Source organism: Cyprinus carpio, chromosome A18, assembly GCF_018340385.1.
Source record: "Cyprinus carpio isolate SPL01 chromosome A18, ASM1834038v1, whole genome shotgun sequence".
Taxonomy (NCBI): Eukaryota; Metazoa; Chordata; class Actinopteri; order Cypriniformes; family Cyprinidae; genus Cyprinus; species Cyprinus carpio.
Genome location: NC_056589.1, coordinates 27,375,281 through 27,392,727, shown reverse-complemented (window position 1 = coordinate 27,392,727; position 17,447 = coordinate 27,375,281). Strand labels below are relative to the sequence as shown.

Here is a 17,447-nt window from a genome sequence, read left to right as displayed (position 1 = left end):
TATTTATTTATTTTTTGTTTGTTTGAGTGCAGACTGAATGCAGTTGAGTATCATGTATGATATGAAGGAAACTAACCTCTGGTTTCATAGTAGACCACACCAGCAAAGTGCTGGATGCCGAACTGTGTTTCATACGTGTTTTTAGGTGGAATGTAATTGGTGTTGAGTTTGTGTTGAGAGTTGAGTTTGTTCAGCATGGTGGTGTCTGTGCCCTGAAACATGAAAAACAAACGGTCAGCGTGAACACAGGAAGCAGTGTGTGCACGTACAGTACAGATCTCACCTTGGGAAACTTGCTCTCCTCGTCGATGAGAGAGATGATATTCATGGGCTTTATGGCGATCATGTCCAGAGCGTCCTGGTTGTCTGTGAACTCAATGTGCTGCCAGTTTATGTTCTCAAGGTTATATTCTTCCTGCTCCAGTTTGAAAACATGACGGACGAAGAACTGCTGCAGGTTTTCATTGGCAAAGTTGATGCACAGCTGCTCAAAGCTGAAGGAGAGATACGACTGCATGAGTCACCAAATCACAACAGCTGTCCACAGATGATCATATCAGAAAATATAGAAACACAAGATGGGTGTCATATCACTAAGTATATTAATTATTATTCATTTACATTCATTTCATAATATTTCAATGAATATATTTAGGGCTGTCAAATGATTAATCACGATTAATCACATCCAAAATAAAAGTTATGTTTACATAACATATGTGTGTATACTGTGTATATTTATTATGTATATATATATAAATACACACATATGCATGTATATATTTAAGAAGAATATGTTATGTTTATATATTAAATATATTTATATATAATATAAAATATAAGAATAATAAATATATAAATGTATATACATGTAAAATATTTTCTAAATATATAATTTATGTGTGTGTATTTATATATACATAATAAATATACCCTGTACACATACATATATTATGTAAACAAAACTTTTATTTTGGATGTGATTAATCGTGATTAATCATTTGACAGCCCTAAATATATTACATTTTAATTAATATATAAGCAATGCCTTTTAATAAAATGTAATAATTTTAATATTTAATATTAATTACTTACATATCAAATACTACTCCTACACATTTAATCTATAATAAATTAATATGTCAAAATAATTTATATGTACAGTATATGTAATAATATGTAACTAATTAACATTAATAGATTTTATTATTTTGTTAAAAAGTGACTTCTTTTAAGATTTAATATAAATTATTATTTACATATAAAATACTATTATTATATATTAACATATATAATCATTTTTATGCATCAAATATATAATAATTAATTAATTAATAATAGAAATTTAATTTCCCAGTCAACATATCAAGTCAACTGAAGCGGGGCTTCAGAAATTATTACGTTTTGATTAAAAAAAAAAAAATTCTGTTTGGATAAACTGATAATTAGAGCAGGAAAGTGCATTAAGTAAATAAACAGTGTCATTAACCATCATTTGCACATTACGGATACAGCATAATTAACATTAAATATTAGTAGGCTATTAGGTGACTCTATACAAAGAAGTTTTGTATGTGTAAGAGGGACACTGTAACGTTAAGTGTTTGTTTTCAACCTGTTAACAGTGAAGTTCTCAAAGCCGAAAATGTCGAGCAGGCCGATGGATCTCCGCACTGCTTTGAGCTCCAGGGACGGAGGCTTATAAATGGCTGCATTGATTTTCTCAACAATCCACACAAACAGGCGTCCGTATATGCCCTGTGAAGCACACAGCTAGTTAGACGAATGGCCTGGATCAGGTGTGTAGATGAGAGCGGGAGATGGTTGTACCTTAACGAAAGCGTCTCGCACGTCCAGCGCCTGCTCAATACTCAGAGGAGTGGAAACCGTCTCTCCACGGGTTATTATGGTTCGGCTGGTCAAGCAGTTCATCAGGTCCTTCAAGTCCACCTGAAAACAGGACCAATCCGGAGTTACTAAACAAACATCTACCGTAAAGATCATCAACACACCATTTCACACAATGTTGCACAGTGTCTAAATAATACAGACATTTCAGCTGTCAAAAAGTCATTTTCGTCATATAATAAATAACACAGAATTAGAAAAAAGTCATTAAAATTTCTGTTCCGAACATTCATACATTTTTCATACATTTCTTAATGGAAAAAGTCAAATAAAAATTTTAAATATACAGAATTTTTTAGTTAAAAAAAATTACATATAATTTCTCTGTTTCAAATATTCAAACTTTTTTGTGGAAAAAATTTAATAACACTTCTCTATTTCAAATATTCTTTGATTTTCTTGTGGAAAAAATAAATAAATACAATTTCAAAGTTTCAAATAGTCACAGAATTCTTTTTTGTGGAATTTTTTTTTTCTCTGTTTCAAATATTCAAACATTTTTTTTTGTGGAAAAAGTTAAATAATTTCTATTTAAAATATTCACACATTTTTTAGTAGAAATAATTGTAAATATAATTCATCTGATTCAAATATTAAAAACTTTTTTGTGGAAAAATTAAATAACACTTCTCTATATCAAATATTCACACATTTTTTTTTGTGGAAAAAAAGATCTACTTCAAGTATTATTTTTTTGTGGAAAAAATAAATGCAATTTCTCTGTTTCAAACATTCATATATTTTTTGTGGAATTTAAAAATAAAAAGTCTCTTTTTTGTCTCAAATACTTGTACATTTGTTGTGTGGAAAAACAAATACAACTTCTCTGTTTCAAACATTCATACTTTTTGGCCCTTAGAAATCTTAAATCCATGTTAGTCACAAGAGGGCGCTCAAACACCTGGCTCATCTTGCACATATCAACAAAACAGTCAAATGTCTGATACATAACAGACTAGATTCTAGATTCATTCATTTAAAAGATTTATTTAGCATTCATTTTATACTAAAATGCATTTAAATCTCAATAACAACATCCATGTCGCTTATAATGTCATGATTTAGCGTCATACCTCTAATAAAACAGCAGCAGTGGTGAGATCTGAGCATCGCACGACCTCACAGGCGTCCAAATTATCATATGTGCGAGCTGGGGAGGAAGTTTATAACACTTTAAGTTACTAAATACACCGTTTCAGTACTACTATAGACAAAGTACATGATAAAAGTCTGTTCTGAATAAGATTAAAGATTTTATTAGACACAGACAGGAAAGCATCTGCTGTGTAGATGTCAGTTTTTCATTCATTCTAAATCATAAACATCTTAAAGACATCTAACTAATCTCCTATAGACGTCTTGCAGATCAGTGTATTTGTGTGCTATCAGTGTATTTGTCCAGCAAACTCACCCTCATAGTTCAGGTTGCCCATGTGCAGAATAGCAGCCAGCAGCTTACAGATCTCCCAGTTCTCCTTTTCTGTGAACATGAGGACCTTCATGGCTGAACGGATGTTTGAATATTCCTTCTGATCATCTCGACCGTCACAAACAGTGCAGTTTCCCTGGGTTTAGACAGCGTAGACACATGCCAGGTCAAGGTTATGAATACAGGTACTATGTTAGTATATTTTGGAGTTGTTTTGGAGACTCCAGCCAGTGTCTGATATTGAAGATGGTCTCTGTATGTCTGATGTACACTGTGCACATGTATACTGCACTACAAGAACATGAAAGCATTAAAGATCTTCACTCACAATAGTAAGGTAGGTGTAGTCTGTGGCTTTACCCAAGCCCAGCTTCTTCTTCTGGTCAGGCGTCATTCCTTTCAACATACAGTAAAAAATGTGGTAGTTTCTCTCATCACGGGCCTGAAAGAGTTGAGGAAAAGGTGCAAATTAAAAATTGAATTAAATAATGATAATAATAATTCACACGTTGCACGTTGCAGTTTGGACTGATTTTGTTTTCATTGTAGCAATAGAATGGCAGAAATTAATACTTTCACTCATCAAGGACACATTAAATTGATCAAAAGTGACAGTAAAAGCATTAAAAATAATTAATTCAACTATTTCAAATAAATTCTGCTCTTCTGAAAGATCTATTCAAAGAATCCTGAACAAAAAAGTGTCAGGTTCCTCAAAAATATTACTAAACAAACATCTACCGTGAAGATCGGAGTTTTGCAATAATGCAGAAACAATGTTTTCTTATACAGTATCATATAATAAATGTATCATCTTATGCATGAGATGGAAGTAGAAAGACTTATTTTTTGTGGAAATATTTAAATACAATTTCTCTGTTTCAAATATGCATGCCCTGTAGAACTCAATCATAATAACTGTGGTAGTAACAGTACTTTATTTATTTATTTATTTTATTTAATAAATTAAGTTATAAGTCAGCATTAAATTGATCAAAAGTGACAGTAAAGACATTTATGTTACAAACGATTTCTATTTCAAATATTGTTAGTGTTAGGGATAAGTTTCTCTCATCACATAGCATTGATAATAATCAGAAATGTTTCTAGAGCAGCAAATATTTATAAAAAAAATATTACACAAAATAATCCTAAAAATAAAACTGTACAAAACATAAATAAAATACATCTTAACATTATAAATTCACTTAACAGATATTCAGATAGAAAACTGTTGTTTTAAATTGTAATATTATTTCACTTTTTTCTGTATTTTTGAGCAAATAAACGAACATTAGAGACTTAGCAGACACAAACTCCTGCTTCCGCCTCAAAAGGACTGGGATTCAGATTTGTTACCTGTCGACACACTCTGGATTTCTCCAGAAGGTACTGCTCGATCTTTGCTCCCTCTATGGCTCCTCTTTTGTTGAAGTGGATGTCGATGTATTTCCCGAAGCGGCTGGAGTTGTCGTTACGGATGGTTTTAGCGTTCCCAAAGGCTGTGGGGTAAAGTCATCAAACCAATCAGAATGTAATCCGCTAGTTTCCTACAGAGATGTGTTTCCAGAGCTCAGGCCCGCCGCAGTTCTCTTACCTTCTAAGATGGGATTGGCCTCCAGCACCTGCTGCTCGATCCAGGAGTGCTGCCCGCTGATAGCAGCCAGAAACTGCAGAATCAGCTTGGTGCTTTCTGTTTTTCCTGCTCCAGACTCACCACTGACAGGAAAATAAACACTGATGAACGTCTTCAAAACTTCTTCTACAATACGTTTTTATTCAACAGTGTAGAAAAGGGACATCATCTTGTATGTACAGACCGTCGCAACCCTCAGTTGCAAAAAGTCTTGCAGGATTCACATGCAACATTCCTATACTTTGTTTATTTGGAGGTCCAGAACAACCCATATCCTATAACTCTAACCTGAACTCTTTTCTTGAGCCTAACCATAATCCTTCCTTTATCCCTGACCTTAAAGCCAATCCTGATCCCTACCCGACCTTATCTTTGTCATTTTAAACCTAACCTCATCTTTGACCTCACTTCTACTAGTTGAAAGTACAGGGATATTTTTGATGGTGCCAGTGCTATTTTAGAATTATTTATATACTATTATAGTCATTATATATTTTTTGAATTTGTAAATATTTTTAGATTTTCAGTTTTCAATTTTAGTTTAAGTTTTAGTCATTTTGACACAATATGTGCTTTTGTGAATTTTATTTATTTAATATTTCTATTTATTCCAGGTTAAGTAATTATAGTACTTCAGCTTTAACTAATTTTATTTTAGTTAGTCACTAATGCAACATTTCTAATTTTCATTTTATTAAGTAATAATGATTTCATTTGAGCATTATTTAATTAGAACATTTTTAACAGTTTTAGTTTTACAATTTGTTGTCTTTGTGATGACATAATGATTAATACAAATATCCCATAATTTATTTCAATAATATTTATTTATGCATTCATTCATTCTTTTTATCTGACACAACTGTTCTATATTTATTTATCTGAAAATGGTACTGAAAAAAATATTTATTTTATTATTTATTAAATAAAATAATCATTATTATTTTATAAAATTATAAATTACATAAAAATGATTCTATTTTATAAAAAAACTTGACCCTCTAACACCAGCACTCTCTATTCTATTTCTATTCTCTCTACTTGTTTTCGTTTTATTTATTATAAAAAATAAAAGCTTGACCCTCTAACACTAGCTCTTTCTATTCTATTTCTACTTGTTTTCTTTAAAACTATTAAAAAACTTGACCCACTAACACCAGCGTTCTACATTCTTTTCCTGTTCTATCTACTTTTAATTCCTTTTATTCATTATTTAAAAAAAAAACTATTCACAACAAAAGTATCTGCTAAATAAGTAAATGTAAATAATAATAATAACTGATTATATGAATTATTATACTTATTGTATATTTTTAAGCTGCTAAGTTATTTTAAGTTTTCATCTAATAATTGTATTTTGTTTTATTTTATTTTACTACAATAACCACACTGACTCAATGTGGTGGCAGCTGAAAAAAAAACAAAACGTCTTCTAGAGCTTGAACCTGTAACCTTTAGATATCCAGTCCAGATCCTAAATAATAGATAGGCAGACATATGTCGTCCCACACAGCACTCACACTGAACGCTGCTCACCTGATGATGCAGCACTGGTCTTTGTTGTTGCGTTGCATGTTGAAGTAGCAGTTGTCGGCGATGGCGAAGATGTGTGGAGGCATTTCTCCGATCTTCTTGTTGGTGTAGAGGCGAATCTGGTCTGCTGTATAGATGGGCAGCAGCTGATACGGGTTCACAGCTACTAAGATAGACCCGGTGTATGTCTTTGAAGAATACAGATAGAGAGCTGAAGCAGACTGGAGCAACTTTTATTGTGTTGACTTTTATGCAACATTGACAGTTCAGAGCATGTAGAGGACATGCAGATATCATCATTCATGTTATGACACAAGACACACATATTGGTTATGGGACACGGCGAAGGAAGATGACATGAGAGGAGATGCACAGGCGACTTGCTTTTCGTGGGTGCTGTTACAGTGGGATGTATCAGTGTCCTGTAACCGCAGACCTCACGGCCATGTTGAAATGGAGAACCATAATGAAAACACACTCGTTCTGAGTCAGGCAATGAACAGCGAGCAGCCATCCGCATTAGTACTTACCCGACCACCACAGTTAGTCTTCATACAGACAAAAACAGAGATGAGAATATAACCAGAGCAGATCAACGAGGGCACTTATTAAAGATCAAAACAGCCAGATAAAGCACCTGAGGCACAAATCGTTTTTGTCTTGTTTTGTGATGACCATAATGAGCAACAGAAATATCCATTATTTATCCCAATTAATAATATTTATTTATTTAATTAATCGGACACAGTAGTTTTGTATGTAATAGTTATATATATATATAAATAATTGTTGTAAATATATAAAATAGTTATTTATCCCAATTAATAATATTTATTTATTTGTTTGTTTATTTAGACATTTTTAAATGGAATTTCATATTTTAAAATAATTTAAAATACTTATTTCATTAATTTTAAAAAATATTTTTATTATTAATGTTTTATTTTATTTTATTATTTATGATTATTATTATTATTATATTAAATAATACAATTAATTAAATAAGTATTTTATTCAGCTTCACTACTTTGATCAGTTACTCATTAAACTCAATACCATTTCAAATTGTTACTATATATTACTATATATTTTGTCATGTTAATGTTTTTTATTGGTATTATAAGTATTATTTTATTAAAATAACAATTAAAATATTTTATACAAATCTGCTGATTATATCAGTTGCTATATACAGATATACTATATACTAGTTATTATATATATATATATTTATATATATTTCTTGAATAAAATAAAATTATGATTATTATGGGTATCATTAATATTATTATTATATTCATAATTTACTTCAAGAAATAATAAAATAAAATAATTATTTTATTCAGGTCCACTGACTTAATCAGTTATCATGAACGTTACATTATGTATTGTATACTATTATATTAACTAAAGATATGCTAGCGTAACGATGCATGCACCTTAAGTACTCTGGTGTAGATCAGAAGGGACGAGCAGCAGAGCTTACATAGATGAGATGTTCTCTGTAGCGGATGAGAAGGTTCCGGAGGATTCCCGCCTCGTTCAGATCCCCCAGTCGGATCATGTCCTCCACCCCGTGGATGGAGGTGGGGTGCATCGGCTTGATGTTGGTGGCATTTTGCGGAGAGATCCAGTGTTCCTGAACATAATGCAGATTCACAGATTCAATGCAACTGAAAACACACAAATCCCACCAAAGAACTTCCTAATATTTATTAGCTATTAATGAAATTAACATATGCAATGCAACAAAACATGACTGATCAGCCAGAAGAAGAGCGGCCTTTAGCTGAACAGATTAGGAATGATATCCACGCTCAATAACATACACTTCCTTCATCATCCAGGACTTGGATCTGACCAGAATCACAGAGCTTCACCACGGCTCCGACCGGGACCTCAAACTCCCCACCTGTCTTCAGGTCCAGCCAGACATAGTCGCCCTGAAACACAATTTCAGAACATTAAACAGTAGTTAATGAAATGACTGACATCATCACTTCATTCAAACACTGTGAGACGATGACATCATCAGTGCGTGACCTTTAACCCTGATAAGTTAAAGTACCAGCACAAGTCTCCAAAACATTTACATTTATGCATTTAGCAGACACTTTTATCTAAAGAGTTTCTATTAATTTAATTAAATATATATATATATATATATATATATATATATATATATATATATATATATATATATATATATATATATATATATATATATATATATATATATAAATAAATATATAAGATAAATGACAAACACACACATACAGACATTTAAAATGGTAATGAGTAACTTGGTAAAATTGTATTGAGTATATGTGTGTGTGTGTATATATATATATGACAAAAAAAATTGTGGACCTGAATAAAATAATTATGAATAATAATTATGAATAATTATTTTATTAATTATTTATGTCGAATAAAATAATTATTCTTTCTCATTTTTAATTAAACATTAAGAAAAAATAATCAAATAATTTCAATTATAAAAATTTATCAAATTATAAAATTTCTACAAACTATTCTCTCTCTCTTTCTCTTTCTATATTTGCTATCAGCAAATTATCATATATATATATATTCCCTAGGTAAAAATCATGGTTTTATGCAGGTCTATTAATTTGATTAGTTAATCAATATTATGTCATGTTATATATTATATACTGTTAAATTGTAATAACTACACTTCAACACTTGAAATAGAAACCAATTCAAGTTAGCAGTTGCTTTGATCAAAGCGAATTACAATAGAGGAACATAAGCAATTCAACAGTTCAACAAGACTGAATAATCATGAGGCTGATGCAGACACTGAACTTAAACACTTAGTGTTAGATGCAAAATCAAAATGAATTAAAAGTGAACGCCTGGCACCAGAATACTTCAAATAAATCCAACAAGAGCTCCAAAACACAGTTTCTCCAAATCAAACAAGTCACTCATATGAACCATCAACACACACACACACACACACGTTGTACCGGTAACAGAGTGGTGTGTTTGACCACAGTGTTGACATTTCGTAGTAAGGCCCATTTTGCCTGATCCTTCTCGTAGAGTTCGACGTAATCCCGACGCTTGTACATCCTCACCAGATCAAACCCTAATCCATGCAAACAGCAAAACTCCAGCCCGAGAGCGTCTGATATACACCCTCAGACACACACACATCCACACACTCGCTTCCTAAGCATCAAAACCCTCCGTCCAGCCCTCCAGAGACCCAGGATTTCACAAAAACCGTTTCCTTCCAGTCCGCCTGCGGGATAAAAATAATGATAGCGACCAAAACAGTTGTCTGCACGACGTCCTGAAACCCACAAACTTCCTTAAAAAAAACAAATCCGAGGCCCAAGGCTGAATCACTCCTCTCTGTATTTATTGCTCCGTTCCTTTGCTTGCACTTTCTTGTTCTTTAGGATCGTTTTCATCAGCCCTGACTGTAAGTGCATCTATGTCCCCTTTACTCCTGCTGGTGTATATGGTGTGCATTAGTGTCTGGCCCGTGAGGGAGGGTTGGTCAGGGCTTTGGGTGTGGAGGTGGATCCCCTGATAATATGGAGCTTTTTAATTAACTAAATATCCCCAAAGGCAAATCAATCCAGGTAGAGGGAGAACCCAACACCGTTTGGCCGCAGCTGTCACGTCTGAGAAGGCCGCATTGCCAGCCAGCGCCGCTGATACAATCCTAGCAACGACACACGGATGAATAATTCATGCCAAGACAACAACTGCATTGTTCGCTCACTCCTCCTCGCTGTCTTTCATTATCAAACCTCATAACAGACTATCAGAGGATAAAACAAGAGCACTGAGGGGACAGAAATGTGCGAAAGCATTCATTAAAAAGCAAGACTTCTAAGTGTGAGTGCAAAATCTAAGATGCTTTAGGTCAAAGGTCACCAAACAATATCAGTTCCTAGCGGACTGCAAATAATTTCTCTTATATTGTCATATAAGAATAAGAATTTTTTTTTTTATTTATCTTTCGGAAGTGGTACAAAAAAAGTTTGGGGTTCGTAATGTTTTTGTTTTTGAAAGAAATTAATACTTTTATTCATCAAGGATGCATTCATTTGATCAAAAGCGACAGTAAAGACATTTATGATGTTATAAAGGATTTCACTTTGAAAAAATGCTGTTCTTCTGAACGTTCTATTCATCAAAGAATCTTTGAAAATTAAAATGTATCACAGTTTCCACAAAAATATGAAGCAGCGCAACTGTTTTCAATATTGAACATTTGTGAAGGATCATGTGACACTGAAGACTGAAGTAATGATGCTGAAAATTCAGCTTTGATCAAGTTTTACAGTACAATAACATATAAAACAGAGATTTTAAATCATAATAATGTTTCATAAATTGTACTGCATTTTTGATCAAATATTTAACCAGGGTTACATAATGCATTTAGATTTTCAGCACTCAAACAAGTATTTTTTTAATTATTTGTGATTCTATAATGGACAGTCTTTGGGAGACTAGAAGGTATTAAGGCTGCCAGCTTGAAAAAAAACTGCACTGAATGTGCCTCAAATGTCATTGCAACACAACATACAGACCCCTGAAACAAAGCTATGATTGTTCAGATCAAGAACAAACTGGAGCTCTAATGTAATACCCCTGCTATAGATATGAATGCCTTTTGTATCGAACCAATGGTGATTCAGTTCAAAATGAGATGAAAACAGATAGCAGTGGACATTTCTAGCCGCACAGGAGTGTGAGACTGAGACTCAGTGCAGGTAAATTATTCAGCAAGCGCAAACGATCAGCTCGACGTGCATTAACAACACGAGTGACGTTTGCGTTAGTTATACAGATGCATTATCACCACACACAATACTGCCGTACTACAGTTACTGCTATAGGTGTAATGGAGAGGAAGAAAATACAGTACATAGATGTGTGTCATAAAACACTCTGCAACCTAATCTGAGAGATATTAGTGAGCGGCAGTGCACTGAAATAAACGCAGCACTTTAAATCAATCAGTCAAAACAATCAAAAACAATTAAACCAAGTAGCATACATATCCTAACTTAATGATAATGTTGATCAAACTCCGCTGAGTTCATGTGAGCTCATGTCTACGTGTAAGATCTCCCCCTTTTGGCAACAAGCCGTCATAAGTTCTAATTGTGCATGCGTGTGTTTTGAAAAAAAGGAAATATTCTGAATTTGTGATTTGAGGCGAGTTAAAATCATTTAGAAATGAGTCTATCCAAGGCATGAAGTTAAACTAGATTTTAATATTTTATGGGGATGCAAAACTTTTTAGCATGTCCCATTGCTTGGTGGTTGGTTATTTTTTTAGTATTAAAAAAAAAAAAAAAAAAAAAAAAAAAAAAAAAAAATTAAAAAAGCACCAAAAAAAAAAAAAAAAGAATTACTAACACTTTTAGTAAAAATTTATTACAATTTATTACTTTTTTTATGTAGTTGTATATATTTAAAAATTACTAAATAATTGAAAAATACAAAATAGGATTAAGGAAGGAAGGAAGGAAGAAAGAAAGAAAGAAAAAGAAAAAAAAGAAAGAACTATTATTAATCCTGAATATGAGCAGTAATAACAGTGATTCTTGACTTTGCAAACACAACTAGTACAGTAACAGTAAATTATCTTGGTCTTGGCATGAAGTTTAAAACTTGGTCTAGATTGGCACTGATTAGCATTTAAATGACAAAATTAGGCAAAGGTCAAACAAGGACAGATATTTTATGTATACTAGAGGACAGCTGGTATTTCCCTGCAACCATCATTAAAACGCTGCCAAATGTTCCAGCTCAGAGCACAGTGTCATTGCCAAACTGTGACATTACCAAATAATATTCATAAGACATGCCAAGGCAATTAAACCACATTTGCATTTAAACCATAAAACACTCTTCTTGCAAGCTGTTATTCTGAAACAGTGAAGCATGGGTTATGAAGCTGGTGCTGCTGGACTCTCAGTGTTCTGTTAGCTCCGCCCACTTTAATTCTCTTTGAGCGTGTGGAGAATGAAACAGATGATGTCACTGGATGGGGCTTAAATGACTGAAATATGCACCTCAGACTGGAATGCATTAATTAATTAATGCAAATTAAAAAAGTTAGAAAAAAAAGATGGCAAAATCAGTGTTGTTAACTGAAATTATTAAAAAATAGCTTTCATTAATTGAAATAAAGCTGAAATAAAATATAAATATCACATGAAAAACATAAAATTTGAAAAAGCTTAACAAAACTTAAAAATTTAAAAAGTTGGCAACTAACAGAAATAGGTTTAAGTTGAAGTACTAAAATGACTAAAACTAAAACTGAAATGAAAATAAATTAAACCTAAATAGAATATTTTTAAAAATGACAAAAGCATATAACAAAACTACTAAAACTTACGCTAAAATTAAAATGAAACCTAAAATTATATATATATATATATATATATATATATATATATATAATTATAGGGTACATTAATAGTAGTATAAGGTAATACTAAAATAACACTGATTAAAAAAAAACACCTGTCCATTATCAAAAGTTAATAAATAAATAAATAAATAAATAATTCGATTTTGCATAAAGAAAGCAACATTATTTTGATAGCAATTAAGCACATTTTTCACCTAAATTCTCATTTTCATCTTATGCCTTTTTCGTGAGTTTAGTATTATTATTGTTGTTGCTCTTCTTATTTTAATGTTAATTAAACTATATTGTTTGAATGACATGATTTTTTTATTCAGTACAAGAAATACCACTTTGGTGTATTAAACTTTTTACCATTCAAATGTATTTTTTTCACATTACAGCAATAAGAGTTACAGGTTAATGTGTGGTACAAAAAAACAGGCTTCACTTCCTTCATGCAAATATCATTTTTATTTTTCCCTTTAATTTTTTGGGGGGTGAAATATCACCTGGAAAACTTTCACCTTTTACAGTTTCTCACTCACAGGCAATCACACTATTATGAAATAACACATTCGTGCATCTCTTTGTGTGCCACACACACCCTCAGCAAATTAAATGTCCTATTTGTAACTAAAGCACTGAGATCTTTAAAGCCCGGCCTTACCTGTACTAATGTGGGATATCTGTAACTCAGTTTGCGTGTTTTCACATCCCATCCCTGTGCTTTAGCTCCCTTCATCTCAATGAAAACCCATTCATACTCACTGTCCAGTTAGCGCTAACCTCTCGCTTCAGTCGGCGCTCTTTAATGGGACAGAAATCACCCCAGCGCTAGTTCCTCAGAGCTGGATCCTCGTACCCCTGTGAATCTATGAGCCCACCCGTGAATGAGCACATCCCGCTCCTGAAAATGAGGTCCTGTCAGCAGCGATTAGAGTCAGAGAAAGCCAGATGAGAGCGGCTCTGTGTTCAGTGTTCATCAGAGCCAATGGAGCAGCAAACTTACAAAATAACCTTCAATAACCCAGCAAAAATAACAAGTAAACTGGACATGATGGACGTGGAAGAGTATAGAGCAAACCAAACATTAAACACTGTGTTTGAGCAGATATACTGCAAGTAATCCTATAAACAGATGAGACCGGGGCTAGTTGTCACACAAAAGAATCTTTTCAGTCAAACTTACAATTACACAAAAATGTTTGGTTTCTCTAGCAATGCATTGCATGTTCATTTTTTTTTTTTTTTTTACCAAAATTAAATTTCTTAATTTATTATTGTTTTTGTAATTGATATTACAGAATAAAACTTCACTGACATGTTAATAGACGAGTAATGAAGACAGGACAGGACAAGGGTGTTTTCTCTTATCATAAATATCAGATGGGGGCAAATTGTAACTTATGTTCTATATTATGTTATTTCTTAATTAATTGAATTAATTGCATTTTTTTTTAGCAAAAACACAAGACAATTTTTGAAAACATTAACTTATATATTTATGTTGACAAAATAGTTTTATATATAATAATTATACATATTTATTTGAAATGGACCTGACTAAAATACAAATTATTTGTTATTATTATTTAATTTAATTTATTATCTTACTGTTATTATTTATATTTTAATAAAAAAAAATTATTTGATTAATTGTTGGTTCATTCATTCAGTCAGTCAATTGTAAATTGTAAATTTTTTTATTTTTATGTTTCATAAATAGTTTTTACTGTTTAAATGTACCTTAAAAGGCATTCATTTGCCAGTAATATATTTAAAATATAAATATGTTGGATGGATTTTAGAATATGGATGTTTCTTTACTTCTTTTCTTTTTTAGTAAACAGCAGGTTACTAATGTGACAACTTACCCCATGCCGTGTGACAACATGCCCTGCTATAGGACTGAATGTATCTTTTTTTCTCCCCTTCTTGTTTTTGTCTTTATCGGTGGAAAATGTGATAAAAAACCTTTAAGGCTACTCAAAACGTAAAGGTTTGTGTTTCTACAGCAATCGACCTTCACAAATAAACCGACTTTGAGATTATTCACTGCAGCGAAAAGTGTGACAACTAGCCCCGGACTCTACTGCATGATGTACAGCAGCAGTAATGAGATTCAGGCTTTGAACCGCAGAACATAATCTCTCATTCATCACAACATTAGAGGCTCTTCAGCAGCAACGAGCAGTGTAGAAAACAACACAGACTCAACTCGACCCGCAAACAACTTACTTCATCAGAGAGGAGCACTAATGAACCAATAACAACTACCTTCACAACAATGCAGACTGACATACTGATGAAGCCAGAGGTTAGAGGTCGGCGTATGGCATATGTGTGTAGTACTGAGACCCAGATCAGATTAGACATAATCAGTTAACAGCATTTACGTTCTGCGCTCCGCTGAACCAGCTTTATTTCTGGAGCGGTTAGGTTTCTATCTGACCTCTACAGCCACCACAGATCAACACAGTGTTACTTAGAAAACACAAATTAATCTTTTGAAATATGTAATGAATAATATTTCTACTTGAATCCTCTGTTTAAAGATCGTTCTCGATTTAAGATGATCAGTTTTAGACAGTAGTCTCTCTAATAAAGAAATGATCCAAAACACTATCACACATGCGGTCAGATGTCCGAGGTCTTGAGAGTTTGACCCTGTGTGATGGATCGTGATATTTTGAGTGTTTATGAAGACATTAGCGTGTTTTCTGGAGTGTGTACCTGCTGTAGAATGACCATGACTGTGCTGTTTGTGTTTCCTCCTGGACATCAGACGTCTTCACCCCAGACCCTGACAAACACACACACACACAGATTACAATTTGCTTATCAAAACATACTAATCTGCCAACTTTCTGAATGTCATCTGACCTGAGGAACACATGCACTTGGTGAGTGGTAAGTGCCATAAACAGAAGAGTTGGTTTTTCACACTCTTGGTGAGAACATTTTAATAAATTATAATTTTTTATTCATCTATTGTGCTTTGATGTGCCAATTTTTTTCTTTTTGTTAAATTAGAAATTAATAATCATCAAGTACATGATTCTTTTTGTGGTTGAGCATTCTTTTTGAGCTTTTTGCCTGCTGGACGTGCACACTTTTTGTCTAATATCTAATTTCACTGCACAGTTTTATTTTCATTAAAATGTAAAATGTAATTTTATTTTACTCCATAGCTTCATTTTTATTTGTCAGTACTATTTGTTTACTCCATTTGCACTATAACATTTAATTGATAAATGTTATTATAAATACTAATTTATAAATATTATTGTTTCAATTTAATTTTACTTGTTACAATGTCAACACCAATGTGTTCAGCTGATATAACCAACTTACAATTATTGCAAGTCGTCACTATATTTTTCATTTTATTAATTTTTTTTTACATACATCACCAAATATTACAAATATTGCAAGGAGTTTTTCAATTAATATGATGTCATACGCCTGCATGTATTAAAATTAAATAATAAGAATTAGTAAAACAATTTATATTTTATTGAATTTCAATATATAAACTTGCACGCGCACACACACACACAAACACACAAACACACACAAACGCACACAAACACACACACACGTATCATTCGTTACTAGACTCTCAGGTCGCTTCCGTGTTTCATCACTGACCGCAGTCATGATGATATAATGAGTGTTATTCAATGGGACACACAACACTGAACACACAACACCGCTGCTGATCCTGTTCCACAGAAACAAACCATAACAACAGCAAAAACACCAGCTGCAGATTAATGTGCATAAAAAAGAAAACAAGCAAACAAAACAAGACAATAGAAGCAGTAAACATTCCCATGCTAAATTATTCAGCCGTGAACGACCTGCCTCACATTTCCTCTATTTAACTTCCCTTTGACAACAGCTGACCTATGACCTCCAGAGAAACATTAGCTCTGTCAGATATCTTTACCAAGAAGATGCTACAACAATTTTACAGTTTTTCTTTTCAATTCTGACAGTCATATGTTCTCCAGAAGCAGATGTGAACTCAAGCAGGTATGTATATATGTGCATTGTGTTATTTTAGTGTCAGTGAGATACCATAATGGGTTTTAGTAATATTTTATACATTTTCTAATTTAATTTTAGTTTTTGTAATTTTATTGGGTTTTTTGTCATCTTTATTAATTTGTATTTCAGTTTTAGTAATTTTAACTAAATGAAAATGTTTCCTTGACAAATAAAATAAAAAATAAAATGTTTAAAGTTTTTTGGTTTCATTTCAGTTAACATTTATTTTTATTTTACCTTATTTTATATGGTTTTAGTTTTAGTTAACTAGAATAACCTCTGGTGTAGTTTTAGCTGGTTAATCTGGTCCGGACACGCAAGGCGAGCAGGATGAATGTGCTGAATAGAGCGCATGCACATGGACATTAATATTTTACTGTCTAATTAAACCAGTTGATGTCTGGGAATAAAGACTGCACAGTCTGGATGCAAGGGACAGGAAGGAGAACAGAGACACAATACAAACAGAAACA

At 32.6% G+C, this 17,447-nt stretch overlaps 1 protein-coding gene across 1 annotated transcript in view; it reads right to left on the bottom strand.

Moving 5' to 3' along the window:
- The window catches only part of LOC109074446 (unconventional myosin-VIIa-like), a 51,768-nt gene that overhangs the window by 32,772 nt on the left and 1,549 nt on the right, over window positions 1-17,447 (bottom strand). Inside the window, 14 exon segments of the mRNA XM_042775838.1 lie at window positions 77-212; window positions 284-494; window positions 1,616-1,758; window positions 1,831-1,950; window positions 2,982-3,058; window positions 3,320-3,473; window positions 3,666-3,779; window positions 4,697-4,839; window positions 4,935-5,056; window positions 6,510-6,694; window positions 7,037-7,054; window positions 7,993-8,145; window positions 8,336-8,449; window positions 15,655-15,724. Coding sequence (XP_042631772.1) covers window positions 77-212; window positions 284-494; window positions 1,616-1,758; window positions 1,831-1,950; window positions 2,982-3,058; window positions 3,320-3,473; window positions 3,666-3,779; window positions 4,697-4,839; window positions 4,935-5,056; window positions 6,510-6,694; window positions 7,037-7,054; window positions 7,993-8,145; window positions 8,336-8,449; window positions 15,655-15,672 — 1,708 coding nt within the window. The 5' untranslated portion in view covers window positions 15,673-15,724.